Source organism: Ambystoma mexicanum, chromosome 3q (assembly GCF_040938575.1).
Source record: "Ambystoma mexicanum isolate Mex_15411 chromosome 3q, UKY_AmexF1_1, whole genome shotgun sequence".
NCBI lineage: Eukaryota > Metazoa > Chordata > Amphibia > Caudata > Ambystomatidae > Ambystoma > Ambystoma mexicanum.
This window is the reverse complement of record NC_090926.1, coordinates 1127691882-1127711551: the sequence shown is the minus strand read 5'-3', so window position 1 is coordinate 1127711551 and position 19670 is coordinate 1127691882. Positions and strand designations below refer to the sequence as shown.

Here is a 19670-nt window from a genome sequence, read left to right as displayed (position 1 = left end):
ACAAAGAAAGCAGATATCTGTTCGCCTTCACGTTAGGACGATCATTCACATTCACACGCATTCCACAGGGCTACAAAGAGAGTCCGAGTATTTACAGCAGAGCATTGAAAGAACTAGATATGCTAGAATTACCGGTAGGTTGTGTATTATTACAGTATATAGATGTTTTATTGATCGCTGCAGATACAGAGGAGATTTGTAAAAAGAGTACTGTTTTACTATTAACACTTAGCAGCGCATGGCCATAAAGCAAGTTTAAAGAAATTCCAATATTGTCGAAAGGGGGTGACTTATTTGGGTTACCTACTTTCGAAAGAAGGGAGAAGACTGACGCCAGAAAGAATAGAGAGCATTTCTGGTATGCCTATTCCAAAGACACAGAAAGGAGTCAGAGCCATAATAGGCATGGCTTCCTATTGCCGACAGTGGATTGTAAATTTTGCCTCGATTGTGAAGCCAATGGTGGATTTCACAAAAAAGGATGTTGTGATGCCTTTGCAGTGGAATGAAGAATGTCAGAGAGCATTTGATCTGCTCAAAACTGCATTATGTTCTGCTCCAGTTTTGGGCACACCAAATTATGTGAATATTTTCAGATTGTTTGCACATGAGAGTGAAGGCTGCGCATTGGCTGTTTTGACACAGGAACAAGGTGGAAGAAAAAGGCCATGCAGCTATTTTTCTTCCGCGCTGGACCCTGTAGCGCGCGCACTACCACGTTGTTTGCGAGCTGTTGCAGCGGCTGCTGCGTCAGTGAAACAAACCGAAGGGATGGTATTGGGGCACACCTTAATATTGATGGTGCCACATGCCATAGACGTTCTATTAAATAGAACGCAGACGCAACACCTCACCTCTGCTAGATTGACTAGATATGAAATTGTCCTTTTTGCGCCACACATCCAAATTATGAGGTGTAGCGCTTTGAATCCCGCAGAATTAATGCCACTGCCCACGGAAGAACTTGGTGAGAATGAATCACCTCCCCATGATTGCTTAATGGTTACTGAGGAAGAAACGAAGGGAAGAATTGATTTAAGAGAGACCCCGCAAAAAGAGCCAGATGGAGAACTGTTTTGTGACGGCTCCTGTTTTAAACTACCTCATGGCATATCAACTGCTGCCTATGCTAGAACCACGTTGAAGAGTATTGTGGAAAGTAAAAGAAACCCCTTCAACTCTGCACAAGCAGTGGAGATAATAGCCTTAACCAGAGCCTGTGAGATTTCTGAAAACCTGAGTGTAAACATATATACTGACAGCCAATACGCCTTTGGCGTGGTTCACAACTTTGGCCGACTCTGGACTGAGAGGGGTTTCTTGACATCACATGGGGCCAGAATCCAACATGACCCTTTGATTGTACGATTGCTGTATGCACTTACGTGTCCGAAGCGCCTAGCAATAGTGAAATGTGAGGCGCATAAAAAAGTGACATGCAAAGTGGGAGAATGAAACGCATTTGCAGACAGGATTGTGAAACAAACTGCCACTGACTTGAATACCAAAATGTTAACAGTACAGTCTGAGGAAGTGCCCTGCATGATAGAGAATGGAATTGCTACTGTCAAAGAGATGCAGGCATAAACCACTGCTGACGAAATACAAGGGTGGGCTGAGGGCTCTGCTGAATTAGATCTAGAAGGTTGCTGGGTGGACAAGAAGAGTAGAACCTGGATGGTGCCCAACACCTACGTAACTGCAATGGTCACGACCGCCCACAGCCCTACACACATTTGTGCCAACAAGATAGTTCAGCATTTAGCCACAGTTTGGGAGAACACACACAAAGAAAAATGCCGAGAGGCTGGTCCACAATTGTATTACGTGCCTACAAAACAATGTGGGGAAGGGAACGGTGACTCCAACAGGCAATTTTGGCTCTCCCTCTATGTCATTTGAGGTAATCCATTTTGATTTAATAGAAATGGAGAGATGCCAAAACTTGAAGTATGTCTTAGTGGTCATATGTGCATTCAGTAAACGGGTGGAAGCATATCCATTAAAAGAAAGTACTGCCATGAGCACGGCGAAAGTAATGTTGAAGGAGTACTTCTCCCGTTTTGGTCTGTCCCGTGTCATATGGTCAGATAATGGTCCGCATTTTGTGGGCGCGGTAATATTACAGATTTGCGCAGTTCTCCAGATTGATAACCGATTCCATTGTTCTAGACACCCCATGAGTGCCGGTCTTATTGAACGCCACAACGGCATTTTGAAAGCTAAAATAAGCAAGATTTGTGCAGGAAACAAGTTAAGCTGGGTAGACGCATTGCCAATAGCGTTACTGTGCATGCGTACATCTGTGCAGGCAAGAACTGGGCTCTCCCCATATGAAATAATGATGGGGAGGCTGGCGAATGTTTGGTGTGCACCACAGCCGAAGCGGTTAAGGGAGCTTGAATACCCTGTGCTCAGCATTTATTGTAATCTTAATACAAAAATTGCGTTTGATTCATCAGCGGGAGCAGGAGGCATTACCGATCAGGTACACTGGTCCGGGGCATGCACTGGAACCCGGAGATTGGGTCCTAATCAAGAACTTTTAAAGGAAGACATTGCTTGCACCAAGGTGGCATGGACCCTGTTTGATATTCTTAACAACGCAGACCGCCATTCATGTGGACGGAAGGAAAGCGTGGATTCATGCAACCCACGCTAAAAAGGTCCCGTCACCGTCTGAAGAACTGCCTGATCGAGACCATCAGAAAGAGACAGCATTCCCAGAAATGAAAGATTGTTGCCAGTTCTTTGCCACAAAATCTGCCTGATCCTGGAACGAAGCCTGAAAAGATTGCTGTAAAAGAGGAAGGGCAAAGAGTGCCCCAACGTTGTCCAGCAGAATCGGCATCACTGCTGGCTGACAGTAAACGTGTACTGCTTTGGCACCCACCTGCTTTCATTGCGCCGCATCCTGAAACGATACCTGCATCATCACTTTGGCGCCCATCATCATCTTCCATTGCGCCACAGGCTGACTCCGAGCTCGAGTCTGGAAGCGCACGCGCTCTATTCATTGATCACACGATACCAGAAGCAAGACAGTATAATTTGCGGAACCGGAAGAAGGAGTGATCCAATCTTCATTTCTTTTAGATCTTTGTTGCCTCTGTTTCCTATCATGGATGAAATAGGAACCGGAGGCCTAGAGGAGAGCGGCGTGAGGGTTGTGCAAATCGGACATCCCAAAAGCGAGGCTCCTCGGTGCGAGGGTAAACAAAATCCATGTGCAGATCACCGATCACCCCTTGGGGACAAGAGGGGCTCACATGGTACAAAGGCAATTGATAACTGCTCTGGAGTTCTTTGAGCAAATGTGCAAATGCACAGAGATCTTGCCCAACGTATAGCAATCCAGGCTGCTAAGAACTGGCAGAACAGACTGTTGACATTTACTGAAGTTATTAACATTCGAACGAGTGCAACGAGGAGAGATATTCACGACGAACATTGCTGAAGAACCACCGAGAGAGAAAAATGCCGGAACCAGCTTGTGCCCCCTCCTGCACCACTGCTGATAAGGAGTTAAACATAGAAACTGAAAGGTTACACAAAAAGAATTGCCGAAAAAATGTTATGCCGATTATAACAATAGTCATGTGTGTGATTAGTATAATAGCCCCAATAATGACCGTACTAGTATTATGGTACCTAAAAGAAATACACCCATTAGAGGTTCTCTTGCCTGTGAAAAACATCTCCACTACTGAAAGCCCGGTTCATGTAATTGCTTACACTCTGTCCCCAATGGAAGAAAGACACAGAAGGTTATGGGAATAACACATTGCTGCTAATAATGAATATGACACACTCAATATTAAGAAACAATATTTGCTGGGTCTGTGCCCATTTGCCACAGCATGGTGGTAAAGGAATTGGTTGGCATGTGCAGCCCCTGCCATTGAGTTCTGTATGTTACGCTTCTTTGAGTGCGTTCTATTATGGGAAATGGAACGAAAGTGAAACTGGTCAATTAGATATAACAAATATGAATGAATTCGAAGAAATTATGAAATCCGTAGGTTGTTCTATATTTCACAAAGCACGGCCGATCACACCAGTAGTGAGGCGGCAAGTTAGACTATTTGTGCCCTACAAATCATCTGTAATCACGTTTCAAATGATATGATATGATATGATATGATATTTGTAACGCGCCTATACACAAGTGTTTCAAGTGAACCCAGAAGTAAATAAAGATATAGTGCCCCCTCTTATACAGTAAATTACAGTCCACGGTCCGTTCCTTTTTGCCTGAGGAAGAAGGGTTCCTATTCAGTAGGGACATTCACTAGATGTATGAATATAGCAGTTCTTGATAAGGAATTAGAGCCAGTTTATGTAGGAGATCCTGTTTATTTTATATGTGGAGAAAAAGTGTATCCCTGGTTACCTAGAAACTGGGGAGGTACTTGTTACTTAGGATTCCTATTCCCTGAGGTGTTCCTTTCAAAAACAGCAGACATAGCAAAATTGGCAAGGTCAAGACCACGGCGGAATGAGGAAGGAGGTTAAATTGCAGAGGACATAGCAAAATCATTTATTCCATTTTGGGGCCAAGCAATAAATTCGTATAATTTAAGACAACTGTCCAGGATTTTAGAGAAAACGATAAATGGGACAACGGATATATTATACAATATAACATTAGAGGAAAAAGGAATTACATTAATGACCCTCCAAAATAGACTGGCTCTTGATGTAATCCTGGTTGATCGTGGCGGTGTTTGCAAAATCGTGGTATCAGCGTGTTGCGTATTTGTAAGCGACTCCTCCCCTACGATTTTCGAAGCGATAAGAAAGTTGCACGTTTTGAGCTCTGACCTTCACCCCCTGAAGGGAGTTGGGAATTAAACATAAGCTCCTGGTTCTGGGAAGTATTACGATCATGGGGATGGAAATTATTTGCGATCCTAGTAGCAGTACTAGGAATATTCAAGACATTGTGCTGTTGCATACACTGCTTACCTATAATATGCACTGAAATAAGTGAGGAGTGTGTCCAAATGATAGAAAAAAAAGCGCACTATGAAACAAAATACTCACGGCAATGATGAATTGAAAACGGTAAAAGAATTCATGTCAATCGATATTGATGATGATGAGGAGGAGCCCAATAGTGTACAAGAATCAGAGTCAGAATCAGATACTTGGTCAGAAGAGGATGCAATGTATGGATGAGGCGTTTGGCATACGGCCAAAAGGAGGGTTTGTCAGTCCAGAAAAAGTAGACACCCCTCAATGATAAGGCAATGTACTTTGTTGGCCGAAGACCAACCGCCTCATGTGTTTAGTATTAGAAATATGTAGCCATAAGTTTGACTGAAGCGCAGCCATTTTAAGATGACTGAAATCGCCATGTTTTCTTTAACGTTTGCTTTTTGCTTTCTGTTAAAACTGCTTTATTGAAATATTATTCTGCTCCACTAGTGCATAACGTAAGGCCGCGAGAGACATGCTGAAACATAACGCAGCAACCCAGACAGAGATGCCTGGTCTCCTCCCTCACATATCCTTGGAAAGTAAGCAGCAAGGCATTCTAATCGGTACACAGGTGCCAGCTAGTCTTGGAAGAACAGTAGAAATGCTAGAAGTGAACATTAAATGACTTGAATTATGCTCTTATTTGCGTCCCCTCTCCCTTGAGCCCTGTAGAGCCCTGGAGAGCAAGTTGACCCCCAGTACACAAATAGAAATTAGGAGATAGCAAGGCCTGGAATGTGTCTCTCCCCTGCATGCAGCTTGCTTGCAAGAACAGAAGCATTGTGTTCTTTTAAACAAAGACTTGTGTCTGTAGGCTCGCAAAAATTGCAAACTGTTGCTAAATAAATGTTTGAAGGTGTCATAGTCGTCACCATTGTCAATCATCATACCCGATTCAAAGGAAATGTATTAGGGGCGGTATTGGATGTGTCACTACTGATTGTAAGATGCTTGCTTGTATATATGTAACTGTTGTACGATTCTCTCGGCTCTTGCGTCCCCTGGGGTCTGGAAACACATGTCGCGGGGCGTGGGACGCAGTTGGCCAACTGAGACTTTTTGCTTTACAATAAACCCTAGCTTTTGGGAATACAACATCGTGTCTGGCATATCAGTTTGTGTGTGGTGATTGTGCTTTGTTTCCATACGCGAGGGTCCCTCAGGGGCCCCTTCAAAGGGAGGCCGGCCAGAGAGTGAGGGGAAAGGATGGTGTAGGTGTGCCGATGAGGATGATCTCCGTCTTGCTGGCATTCAGACAAAGATCATTGGCGGCACACCAATCTTGAATGGCAGTTAAGCAATCAGATGAGAGAGGGCGAGGTGGCCGAGGGCAGCCTGCAAATGAGTGGAGTGTCGTCAGCATAGCACTGGAAATTTGAAAAAAAAAATGGCAATGCAGTGGGCGAGAGTTGCCAGGTATTGGTTGAAAAGCAAGGGCGAGAGGTTAGATGGATGATAGGAAGGACCCAAGTTGGATCTGGGAGGGTCCAACAGAGAGGAAAGAGGTCAGCCAGGCCAGAGCCTGATCAGCGATACCCAGATTATCACAGAGACTGTTGGGCAGGATGGTATGGTTGACCATGTCTAAGGCAGATGAGAGATCGAGGAGGATGAGGACAGAGGGAATGTTAGAGTCAAGGTTGGAGAGCAGTTCTTCGCGGATGTTCAGGAGAGCAGTTTCCGTGCTTCTGGCCGCTGTGAAGCCAGACTGGTGGTCATGGAGACAGCCAATAGAATGAAGATTAAGCTGAGATTTGACCAACATTTCCAGGGGTTTGCCCAGAAAGGGAGTAATGGAAATTGGACGATAGCTAGCTGGACAAGAAGGATCAGCTGTAGTTTCTTGAGAAGAGGATGCACAAGGGAGTGCTTCAGAGGGGAGGGGAAGGATCCTGAGGCAAAGGAGTGGTTGCAAAAATCAGCAAGGGCCGGAGCGAGGGTGTCAATGTGGTGCTTGATGGTTTTAGAGGAACAGGGATGAACCTGTTTTGACAAGGCTTTCATAGATCGGACTTGTCTAGTGACCGCGTCAGGGGAGGAAAGGATGAGAAGGATGGTGGGGGGTGGCTAAAGGAGGGTTAGCAAGCACACATGGAGAGGGCGAGGAGGCGTGGTTAATGGAGAGGCTGGACAGGATGTTCTGGGTTTTTGAGATCAAGTGAGAGGCAAGGGCATTGAAAAGAGTCTGGGAGGCAACAGGAGGGGTAGAGACTGCAGCAGGGTTGGCTAGCTCCTTGCAGATTTGCCGAGTTGTTAGATGCCGCAGAGACACAAGCTTGAATGTGGGTTCTCTTCTTGGTGTCGACAGAGTTGGTATTGCCTTTGTAGCAGGAGACAGGCCAGTTTGTCAGAGGATGAACAAGAAGCCCTCCATTTCCTCTCAACCGCCCTACACTTACGTTTAAGTGTAGCTAGGTCGGAGTCATACCAGGAATTGCACTTGGCTTTGGACTTCAAACGGATCCTTGTGACAGGGCCAAGAGTATCAGAAATTGGAGTAGAGCAGAGACAGGGCTGTGTCAGGATGTGAGACAGCCAGAGGTGAGGGGGGACGGGGAGAAAGTGGCAGCAAAAGCCTCAACTGACACACGCTTCGTGGGCCTGATGTCCGAGAAGGTAGGTGGCAGTGTTGGGTGAGGCTTGGCTTGGGAGGGTGGGGAGAGGGAGAGATCACTCCAGGAGAGAGGAGTGATCAGAGAGATGCAGAGGGGGAGGTCAGAGGAGATCAAGACATCGAGGGTGTGCCTGCAGAGTGAGTCGGGCCAGAGGGGAGGATGGACAGGGAGAGGGAGTCGCACTAGTCACGGAAGATACAGGGGAGTAACAAGGAGAGTCTAAATGTATATTGAGGTCCCAGAGGAGGAGGAGTTGAGAGGTACAGGCCAGGAGGGAGGAGGAGAGGTCCGCCCACTCAGAGAAAGTAGGTGATTTGACCAGAAGGCCGGTAGATGGTAGACACAGTAAGAGAATGGGTAGGCAAGAAAGAGCCTACAGACAAGGCATCAAAAGAGGAGTAGGTCTGAGTGGGCATGATAGAGGCAGGAATCTACTCAGGAAAGATCAGGGCTACTCCCCAGCACCGGACCGGGAGGATCTAGGTGCAGAAGGGATCTTGTAGCCATCAGGGAGGAGAGTGTCAAAGCTTGTGACAGAGCTGGCCGTGAACCATCTCAGTAAGACCAAGGGCATCAAGGTTTAGCTCTTCAAGGAGGTGGCAGATGTCAGAGGAGTGTTTGACAGCAGAGCGAGAGTTGAGAGTGGCAATATGAAGAGGTTTACCAGCCTTAAAGACCTTCCGGGGAGGGGTACAGATCAGAGGTATGCCCTGCGGAGGAGAAAGAGCCCTAGGAGGGGCAGAGGAGGAGAAGAGAGGGCAATGTAGCCAAGGTGGGATAGGAGGGGACAGCAGGAGATGAGGAAATTGATGAGGCGAGGGAAGCGCCTATCAAAGAGGAGGAGATTGGCCTGAGGGCCTTGGACCATGACAGTGCCATTCAGGTAGACATTAATGATGACTTTAGAGGAGTTGAAGGAAGCCATGAGAACTTCCCAGCGAGTGCCACCATTAATGAGAGGAGGAGGAGATGGGACAGAGCACAGAGATCATATGAGGAGTCCATAGATCTGGCGAAGGAACGACAAAGAGGAGGTCGATGAGGGTCTGTCTGGAGGAAGTATTGGAAGGAAGTAAGGCATCAGAAGAACTTGGAAGAGATGCCTTCTGCAGCTCCTGGATCGTTGGTTTGGCCGGTGATGCCCTGCTGCTATGCTGAAGTTTTGAATTCACCTCGACTAGAGAAGCCCTGCAAGGACGACTTCTCCCCTTGAGAAGGTGGTATAAATCAAATTCAAAGTAAGCCCGTATGAACAATGTCTCGGAGCTGGATGTACTTCCACTGCTGCTGGAACCGAAGTGCCACGGAGAGGAACACCAGATTGTGTGTGTTGCTTTTAATTCGGACCCGAGTGCAAGGAAGATCCTCTGGACTTCCCTGGTGCATGACTGACCAAGCCTGAGCCACCTATGAGTGCTGAACATAGAAGCAAGGAAAGTCTCAAGTGGTATCCGAGAACCATGGTGTTGCTATTTGCTGTCAGACGCGAGGAGCTGAAACACCGAAGATCCACTGAATAGAAGTTTGCCCATTGCTGCCGCCGACCTTCCTGTTGCAGGAATCCCCGTCCTCCCTCTTGTGGCCACAACTGTGGCCCAGGAACAAAAGGATCTGCAGAGCCACACAGCAACAGAAGCCAGCTGGAACCATTTCTTCTAACCAAAGGTACTGTACAGTCTAAGACAACTTACCTGTTTGTCTTGTACTCAGTTCAGACTTGTCTTGGTTGCTTCTGTACAGTTGATTGCATCTTCTACAACTCACAAGTCTTCCAGCTGGTGGCCCTACTTGATTCAACTTTTTCTAAAAAGACTTCTAAAACATTGTGCAAGACGTTTACTTACCTGCAAGAAGTGCTTCAGCTCACCTAGACTTTTGCCCAATTGACATTGGCTGGCCTGGCTCCCTGAATGACTCTTCTCTACTCTGATTGTGTGTGTTTACCTTCCTTCCAGGAAAGGGTTAACGTACTTTGCAATGGGGGGGGGGGGGTTCAAAAGTACTTTCCTGCTTCAGAATATTTGTGGGATCTCTTGTCTTATTCTGAAACCTCTTTTCTTTGACACCAACTTTAGTATTGATATATTAATGTGCACAGTGTCCTAGCTATTTAAGTCACCTGAGGGTGTAGGAAGTGTGTGTGCCACCCCAAATGGGTACTTGATGATTTAGAGAAACCAAGTGTGTATTCTGAAGTGTATTTGTGTGCCTTCGGCAATATTGTATGCAGTACCCATTGGGGGCATCTACAATAACCTTGACCTCCTGGCAATAGGGACCCAACCTTTGGTATAAGTCTGAACTACACAGATTGGTAGTATGGCTGAGCAGCCAGGCTCATCTTATTTGTATAATTATTTATTGATTTAACAGTCATTTTTAAAGCAAGCCTTCTTTTGAAAAGGCAATATGCAGCAATAAAATACACTTCAAAAATACACTATGTTAGGCAGAATTGCATGCAGTACCCTCTCGGACCATCACATACAATTAGGACTACAGGTGTAAGCAAAACCAACCTTTGGTATAAGTCTGTACTACACAGTTTGTGGTAGCGAGCTGAGCAGCCAGGCTTCTCTCAAGAAGGAATATGAACAGCACAAGGATGTTACACAAAGGTCTTACAATCATAATGGTTCAAGTAGACACTTACACTTAAGGTTTCTTGGTAAAACACTTATTAATTTATTAGTCATTCAGAAAATATTCACTAGAAGGAGGCAACTTAATATTATACACAAATCTACTTCATTACCAAACCAATACGTTTCTGACTAAATTAGGCTCCCCTGAAATAGGAGCAAAATGGTATTTCAGTTACTTTGAATGGGAGTAAAAAGAGTAACAAGTCAATAGAATAGATCACAAATACTTTCTTAGGCAGTGAAATAGTTTCAGTTCACACGAGGACTCTATTCAGTTCAATAGGCCTAGGCCAAAGTCAATGGTCTAGTGTCTTGGATAGGAAAGAGCAGTTCTTGTAGTAAACGGTAAAGTCTTTGTCAATGTTCTCAGAAGTAGTTTGTACGAAAAAGAATCATGTTGGGTCACAAGCTGATTAGGCCTGCAAGTTGGGAAAGTTTCACGAACTTTCACCACGAGAGGTAAGTTCTCTCAATCAGGTTGGCAAGTACCTTAGTATGAAGAAAAAGATGCAGCTGAAGATGTTGGTTCCTGGCAGTTCCTGCAGATCTCACTGTTCCTGAGCCTCAGTCGTGGGGACAAGAGGGAGGATGTCAGGGGACTCCTGCACTGCATCTGGACGGGTCAAACAAGCTGGCAAAATGGAAGATCTGCGGTCCGGGTAGCTGTCGTCAAACACACAAGCTGGTTTCCTTCCCCCTGGTGAATCCTAACCAGCTCCGAGAATGGTATCCAGGTGGCTTACGAGTTGATTGGTCCCACCAACTCAAAAGGATGAATTTGTCCTTGCAGGGGCTTCTCTGTCGAGATTAATTTGGCGATTCGGACCTGCAGCAGGACTTTACTGGGCAAACCAACGGTGCAGGAGTTGCAGCAGCCGTCCTCTGCCTGCTAGTTTTCGGTTCTTTCGTTCCAGTGGTCGACTCTGCTTTCCAGTCCAAGAGACTCGCCTTTTAAACAGTTTTCTCCCTTTCATTCCAGCCTAGCTGCCACTCACCCAGCAGGGTAGCTGTACTTGCCGGACAGTCAGCCAGCCAATAACGCCAGAGTGTATTTGGGTCTCTTAGGAGACTAAGCACAGGGAGTTTTCAGGGATCTCCCTCACTTCCTGCCCACCCCAGACACTCAGATGCCAGAGGCATAGAAACAAAGGGACCACACCTAGTTTGGCGCGCATAGAAACTCTAAAAGGACCTTTCCAAAATGAAATGGTGAAAAAAGAAAAGACTGGGACCCGTTTAATCAAAGGGTCTTAAGGCGCCATCTTGAAAAACATGGCTCCCGCGGTTTTTAGCTACCGGTGTTCGCCGTCGGGAAAAATCATGGTAGTGTGTTGTAAAACCACTGCCACCAGCCATTTCGATAGAAAAGGGTAGCATGTGACTGCTACATGAGTTTCTAGACATAGGGGATACTAGGTAACCCTCCAGCACTCTATTGGAAGATGGTGTTTGCTGGGTCTAGGAATTTAAAGACTAGTAAAGTCAATTTAACCTTACATTCTCTGGGAAACAGTAGTTTATCCCAGAGAAGGTATTTAAACCTTTAGGAAGTCTAAAAAGACATTCCTGTATTACTGCACTTAGGGTGCTCTGTGACACACATGAAAAGATGCCTATGGAGTTATCTTAAAACTCCATAATCAAAGAACACAAGAGTAAAACACACATCAAAATACATGAAAGAGTTGGAAAAAAGGCTCACACTCTTTCCAGGTAAAAAAAGTCCTCAAAATCCAGCAAAGTTGCTGGGGGTCTCTAAGGTGAAGGGAATTATCACATTTATGAAAATTCTCCCTAACACACTACTTCAGTTCAGTTATTAACAAAATCTATGCCATAATTCAAAACTGGATGGCCTTAAACAGCCTTTGCTTTAACGATGAGTCAGACCACAGTCCAAAATAGCTGCACTTCATCCAGACTACTCCTCCATCAATATTGATGGCACTATGAACCCGGTACTGAAACATGTAAAAAGTCTAGGTGTGTACGTAGAGGCTAACCTCACCATGACCAAACACATTAACACCCTTTCATCCTCTGCTTCCTATACCGCCCAACTAATTGCCCTAAATCGCTAATTCCTGACCCCTACCAACTGAATTACCCTGGCCAGGGCATTGATTTTATCAAGACTGGACTACTGTAACGTTTTATTACTTGGAACATCCAGTTCCAACCTTAATAAACTACAGCTAATACAAAATAATGCCTTACGAGCTGCCACTGGCTGCCCATTAAAGCTAGTCATCTTCAAAACCCTCTGCATTTCCTTTAAATGCCTCAACAAAAATTGACCCATTTACCTGGACCACGCTATAGCAAAAAAAGAATATGCTGGATCCCTAAGATCCAAGAACCACGCCCTCCTAGCAATCCCCTGGTACAAAAATATGAGAGCAGGCGGCAGTAGCTTCAAATATCTAGCCCCTAAACATTGGAACCCTCTCCCTCTCCATCAAAAACGAGGACATTTTCACAGGATTCAAGACATCTTTAAAAACCTGGCTACTCAACCAATTCCAATAACTAGCACTTCTATGCTACTTGGAAATAGGACTACACTTGCGCATTACCTCTGATTGTTGTAAATAGAACTGCTTATGTTCAGAAGCATAGACAGGGTAGGGTCTGAGCATGCAAAGATCACACAAAATCTCTAAATGCCCACTCAGCAGTGCTGTATGGGTATTTACAGATGGTAATGCCACTGCAGTGGCCCCAACTACATTAGCTTCAGGCCCTACTTGTTAGACAATCCTGGCTACGCCTCAACGTATGTTTGATTTCCTACGGTTGTTAATTCCCCAGTTTCACCACTACTGTATAGATCCTTTGTCTTCTAATGTTTTAAACTATACTATAACTGTGCCCGATTGGCCCCTCAAGTGAATGGAATGTTTAAATAAGCTGTTTGTAACCTCGCTGTGATACCTAAGGGTCCGGGCGTGTAACAAATGCCATAAAAAATAATAAAAATTAAGTAGATCCCCTTTTGGGATGTGTCACACACACACTTCCTACACCCTGAGGTGACTTCAATATTTAGGACACTGTGGACATTAATAGATCACTTTAACACTCAAATATAATACTGAGGTTGTGGAAGAAGATAAAGGTTAGGGAAGGAAACAAAGATTAACACGTTCTCTTAACAGGTAAGAACTTTACAATCACCCAATGAAGTAGAGGTTAACCCTTTCTCAGCAATACAAGTACTTATGCAGGACTTATCTGAGGGACAGGAAAAACACAAAGTCAAAGGGTCATAATGTCTGCAGGGAGCCAGGACAGCCAATGTCAATTGAACAAAATCCAGGAGCACCGAGGCATGTCATGAGGATAGCACAAATGACTTGCACAATGTTAGAATAGAGAGTGTGCAGAAAAGAATCACTGTTGGGCCACAAGCTGTAAGGGTGGTGAAAAGCAAAGATGCAAGCAAATCTGCAAAAGGCAGCTAGTGCAAGTCTCTAGTGAGAGCAAGCAAGCTACACACAACAAGAGGTAAGTACCCCTAGTTAGACAGTACCTTAGATGTGAAGAAAAGGGCTTCTGTTCCTGTTGGTCCTGCAGATTCCGTGTTCCTGAGCCTCTGTTGTGGGGACAAAAGGAAGGTTGTCTGGGGACTCCTGCACTGCGGTTTGAAGGTTGGCAGCAGCAATGGGCTAACCCCAGATCAGCTGCACTTTGGGGTTTCAGCTACCGGCAAATAGCACCACTGCGATTCTTGGGCACCTTGTGAGCTCCCCTTGCTTCTGGGGTCCAGCACTAGGTTGAGGTGGCTCAGGCTTCGGTCACCCTGCTTCGGCAGGGTCTTCGGGATCTTCCTGGAGCTCGAGTCTGGCTTAAAGACGATGCACTTGTTCCTGGTGTTCCTGTCCCGTGGCACTCAGTTCCAGCAGCAGCAAAGAAGTGCAGCCAGCAGGGAGAGTGGTTCCAGTCAAGTTCGTCTTGGGGTCAGTTGGTCCCACCAACCCAAGAGAAGAAGTCGTCCGTTCTGGGCATCTCTAGTTGATACGAAAACTGGAGAATCAGCACTGCAGCAGGGTTCACCGGGCGAACCAACAGTCCAGGAGATTTCAGCAAGCTTCTCTTACAGTTTCTTCTTCGGTTCCTTCGCCCGGTGGTTGACTGCCTTCCTTGCCAAAGACCTCGCCTTTTATGCAGGCTTCTCCCATTCATTCGCAGCCTGGCTGTCACTCACACAACAGGGTGGCTGTCCAGCAAGGACAGCTAGACAGCGAACCCCCTTTGGGTGCATTCCTGTGACCAAGGGGATTAATAGCCGGGAGTTTCGGGAACCTCCCTCGCTTCCGTCCCCGTCAGACATGCTGGAGCCAGAGGCGGGCTTCACCTGTGAATCCTGCCAAAGACAAAACAAACAAAAGGGACCAAACCTGGTTTGGCACGCACCCAAGTAAGATCTCACAAGCAAAAAATGGAGAACAAAGAAAGCCAGGGCCATTTTGACAAAATGGGCACCCATGGGTGCAATACTGCAGCTGAGGATTCAGCCTGCAGGAAATAAAACGCACAATGGTAGGGAAATTAAACTGCCGACACCAGCCATTAATTGTAGTGAGGGTAACAAAAATGTTACAGGAGAAAGTAGACAAAGAGGATACTAAGTAACCCCCAGCACTCCACATAGGATGGTGTGTGCTGGATCTACAAAAACGGTAACTAAAGTCAATTTCACTTTACTACTCTTGGAAACAGTAGTTTATCCAAGAGAAGGTATTTAAACCTTGGAGAAATCCAAAGGACTTCTCTGTGACAGTGCACTGAAGGTGCTGTGTGTCCATACAAAAAGGTGATGCCTATGGAGTTTGTCAGACTCCAAAATGAAAAAGAAACCAAGATAAAAATACATGAGTGAGAAAAAGGTCTCACCCCCTCCATGATAAAAAATCAAAGTCCTAAAGTCCAGCAAAAAGAGGTTGGGGTCTTTAAGGTAGAAAGAATTGACACAAAAATGAATTCTCCCCAGCATCAAGGAAAGCCATTTCTACAGAGGAAAGTAAAGTCCACAATGCCATGAGTGAACTACACGACCTTATAAGAGATGTCACGAAAAAAGATTTAGAAATTGTATGTTAACAAGAAGCCTAAAGGCTACGAAGAGAAGTGAATGTAGCATACATAAGGAAATGGAAGTCAGTCTCCTGACCTCAGTTTGTTACGTTCGGGGTAGGGTCAGTTAGCCTTGGCTTTTGGACAGCTGACATATTCCTTTTGGACATTCACAGATGACTGACGGGCACCTTAGTTATTCATAGGCAATAACCCATAGTGATAGGGATAGTTGGGCCTTCATATTTTTTAATAAATACACCTTGCAATTGTCCGAGAGTCTGCATCCACCTTCTGATCCACTACATTGCTAAGTTCACAAAAGTAACAAACAGCATTTACAGGGAATTTAAAGGGAAACAATGTGTATCTGCAGGACTCCACTTAATGTGGTGTGTGCTGGAACGTAAAAACAAATGTGGAAAGAAATAAGCGTGACTCTCCCATAACTGGTACCCCCAGCGACTGACCAGTGCACCCCCAAGCAAATTGAGATGTGTAAGTGAGCGAGACAAATGGGCCTCGCTCACCTCACAAGTTAGTCATGATCTAGCCAATTGACATATATGCCGTGGGGAGATCCACTGAATTAAACAGATGCAAGGTTCAAAAGAAAACTTTACTAACCAGCCCAGAGACGGCATTGGCCTGTGAACGCTCCCAACTAACAACATGAACTAGCCATTGTCCCAAGTTACTTATCCGTACTACTGAAATTTCTTTTTTTTTGCAAAGCAAACCACAAACACAGTTTCAGTGATATGAGGTACTGACAGAACCCTTACTGAAAGTGATAAAGGGCTTACTAGACCTTTTCCAATCCTGCTCCCCATCACATTTAACACGAGAGTCGCGTCACATTGAGGGTAACCTTGCTGCCAAGTGAAGGGTGGACTCCTCTCAAACTTTAAGCACAGCTCCAGGTTTCTCAGTCCCAGCAGGTCCTCTGTGTGATATCCCATGTAAAGCTGGACTTTTCCAACAAGCAAAGTTTGGCATTACCAGAAAGCTAATACATCCACCCAGCACCCCGTTTTGGCTGGGCACAAAATAGTTACTAGGGTGACTGATGGTGGATGGGAGTAAACAAAAGGGGAAGTTGCTTTATGTGTGAAAAAGGAGGTGCTTTTGAATAGAGATAGAAACAGACTGAGCCATTGATGGGAGGATAACTAGAAATTATGCCTTGTGGTAAATAATATCACACCATAGCAATAAGATTGTTCAGAATAGGAAGGAGTCCAAAACACTGTACTGACATAGCGCGCTGTGAGCAAATAGGGGAAACTATGCAAATCCTCCAATGTTCTGTGAAATGGGAAAAGCTCTAAGTTTTCAATGAAATGCATTACTAGGAACCGTTGAGTGACTGGGGATGTAGAGGATCAATCCACTACAGGGTAACTGCCACCTCTCGGCAGACTGTTACCCAACAGTTCAATACATCTGGACCATCCCAAAAGAGAAGGCACAAAGAAATTATGGTCCTATATATAGCAGTCTTACCATGTCCATAAACACTGGGGTCCTTGCACTCTTTGATGTGTGCCTCATTGTCCAGGAGGATCTTCACTCGGCCACTATGGGCTTTGTTGTCAAAGGTAATCTGTGGGGTGAGAAGAGAATATAGGTAAAAACTCAAGATGAACCGGTCAGAAAGTTTTCGATTTAAGGCAGCGCAAAGCATGAGAATAAAAGAACTGAAGTCCAAGAGATAAATCAATGGGACTGTAAATGATCTGTGTAACCCAAGGAGATGGCTTTCTTTTCTAAGGAATGAAATTGTAAGACCTGTGTTACACAAACATTCTGACATCGCTGGAGTAGCATCTGTGTAATAAAGGAGAGCCTACTGTTGTATGGTGCAAGCCTGTCAGGTCTGTGTCATTAATGCGGAAAAAGCCCTACTGTCTAAAATCCATTCAAGCACAGAAAAGGTCCTATACCAAGATAATGCATTCACTGGAGGATTTAAAAAAAAAAAAAAAAAAAAAAAATCAGACAACCTGCAAGGCTTCTCCCTTCGTTCTGAAACATCATTCCTATGAAGAAAACAATGCAAGATTCTGATTGGTCTTTCATTCTTCAAAGATAATTGGACCCACACATCTAGTGGAATATTTTACTTGCTCAGTTAAGTCCTTCTATATTATATATTATATATTAGCCAATTAAGATATTCAGTGTGGATTTGCCACACAGAAATAACACTCTGGAATTAGGAACAAATGTAATCTGAAAACGCAATTGTATGTCAAGACCGGAGGGAAGAATTATGCTTCAACCTCATTTGTTCTACTCATCAGTGCAGATTTAAATCTTCCTCTTTTCTTCCATTTTTATTTTTGTCAAAACATGAAAACCCTTACAATAACCAACTAGACTACATTTTCCATAAAACTTGGGCACCTGCCAGTCGATTAGTCCACTTCCTGCCCCGGGCTCCCCTAGTCACTTCCTGCCCAGGTCCTTTCTCTTTTCTGCTCATCCAAACGCTAAGTATCCATTTCTGAGAGCTCCAACAGCTAGGAGTTTATCAAGAGTGTTGGTTTATCATGTTCACACTGTGCCGGACAATTTGTGAGTGGATTAGGTACCAAGGACGTTTAATTGCGCGATGCGTAGAGTATGTACAGAGTACTTTTAATTGCTTTGGTAACGCACAAGGGGCACAAACTGTCGGATCATGTCTGCATACCGAATTCAACCCAAAGCGCAGCAGAGTATCACTGTGCAAGTCGGTGTGCAGCCGGACCGATGAGAATCAAGCTCAGTTTATTTCCCACCATGACACGGTGCGCCTGGGAAGCGTTACAGCTCCATCGCTGACATGCACGTGCCATAGGACTCCTTACTTCCAGCGCAGTATGCAATACGCAGGCTTAAGGAGCACAGCTGTTTTCTCAGGAAGCGACAATGCTTCATTGTTAGGGAGATTTTCATTTCTATGCCAATTCCCTTCAACCTTAGAGACCCCCAGCTCTTTTGCTGGACTCAGGGCTTTTTAAATGTTTACTCCTCAGGGAGTGGGACATTTTCCTCACAGTCTTATGTGTTTTTCTGACTAGGATTTTGTGTTTCTCACCGTTTAATGGAGTCTGGTAAACTCCATAGGCATCTGCTTTTAGCATTGTGACAGCACCTTTTGTGCAGAGCGACTGAAAAGTCCTGAATAGTAAGATGATGCCTGCCTAACTTACCTTTTCTTGTGCGAGTCCAGCACGCACCACCCTATGTGGAGTGCTGGGGGGTTAAAGAGTAACTCCTTATCCCAACTTCTCATGTAATATTCTGTTATACTAACTTGAATGACTAGTGGCAGTGGTTTCTTTTTTGACTAACTTGTGCCATGTATCTGCAGGCCGATTTCTCAGTTGAAGTACAGCACCCAAGCGTGACCATTTCCCCAAATGGCCCTGGTCGTCTTTTTTCACCATTTCTTGTCAATTAGTTCCTTCTGGGCTTTTACTCTGTTTGAATCAGGTTGGAGTCCTTTGTGCATTTTGCCTTTGGCGGGCATCAGCTCTGAGGCCCGTCCAGGCTCCAGGATCTCTGGAAAGGCAGGAAGTGAGGGAGGGCTCTGTAACTTCCCTATCCTTTGTCTCTAGGTATGCCTGAGTGAAACCATTTCGGATTGGCTGTCTATGTTCGGGAGGACAGCCACCCTGCTGGGTGATTGACAGCCTAGGCCTATGAATGAATGGGAACTTGCTTAAAAGGCAAGGTTTTTGGGACAAGAGGCAGAGTTGACCACTGGAAGACAATCTGCCGAAGAAGACGTCAAGAGACACCAACAGCAGCCACCTGGACCACGAAGTGCCCAGTGAAGCCCTGCAGCTGTGCCGACGCCATTTTCGTTTCGACTGGGAAGGCGCAAGGGACAACTTCCTCCATTGGGCTGGTGGGACAAACTAACCTTATGACGCGCTTCATTTTGACACAGCACCCGACTTGCTGTGACTTTCCAAGGCTGCAGAATCCCATTGCCGGGGACCGCTGACCATCATTGAGTGCATTGTCTTCGGAAGTGTGAATCTGGCTAAAAATTTTGAGGGCTTCCAGAGGACCCTACAGGAGCAGGAAACCTTCATCCAGAGTCCTCTCACCAGAGTCCAGGAACGAAGGATCAATCACCTTCCAACAAGAACTGTTTGTTCTTCTTTGGCACTGTGAAAAAGGTGCCAAAACCACAGAAGGCAGCTGAATCATAGAATCCATTGCTGCAGAGACCCTCTCGATAGTGCTGCCGCAGAAGCTCACCAGACGTCTTCCCTTTCATCACCACGATCAAGGACCAGGAACAAGGGTCTGCTAACTGCAACAGGAAGGCATCCAGCTGAAACTAAATCTT

The 19670-nt window shown here is 45.4% G+C and overlaps 1 protein-coding gene across 2 annotated transcripts in view; it reads right to left on the bottom strand.

Moving 5' to 3' along the window:
- Nucleotides 1-19670, bottom strand: part of MCOLN1 (mucolipin TRP cation channel 1) — a 639103-nt gene that overhangs the window by 344407 nt on the left and 275026 nt on the right. For both annotated transcript variants that reach the window (XM_069603920.1, XM_069603921.1), the window contains exon 7: nt 16826-16925. In XM_069603920.1, coding sequence (XP_069460021.1) covers nt 16826-16925 — 100 coding nt within the window. The remainder of the gene's footprint in view (nt 1-16825; nt 16926-19670) is intronic.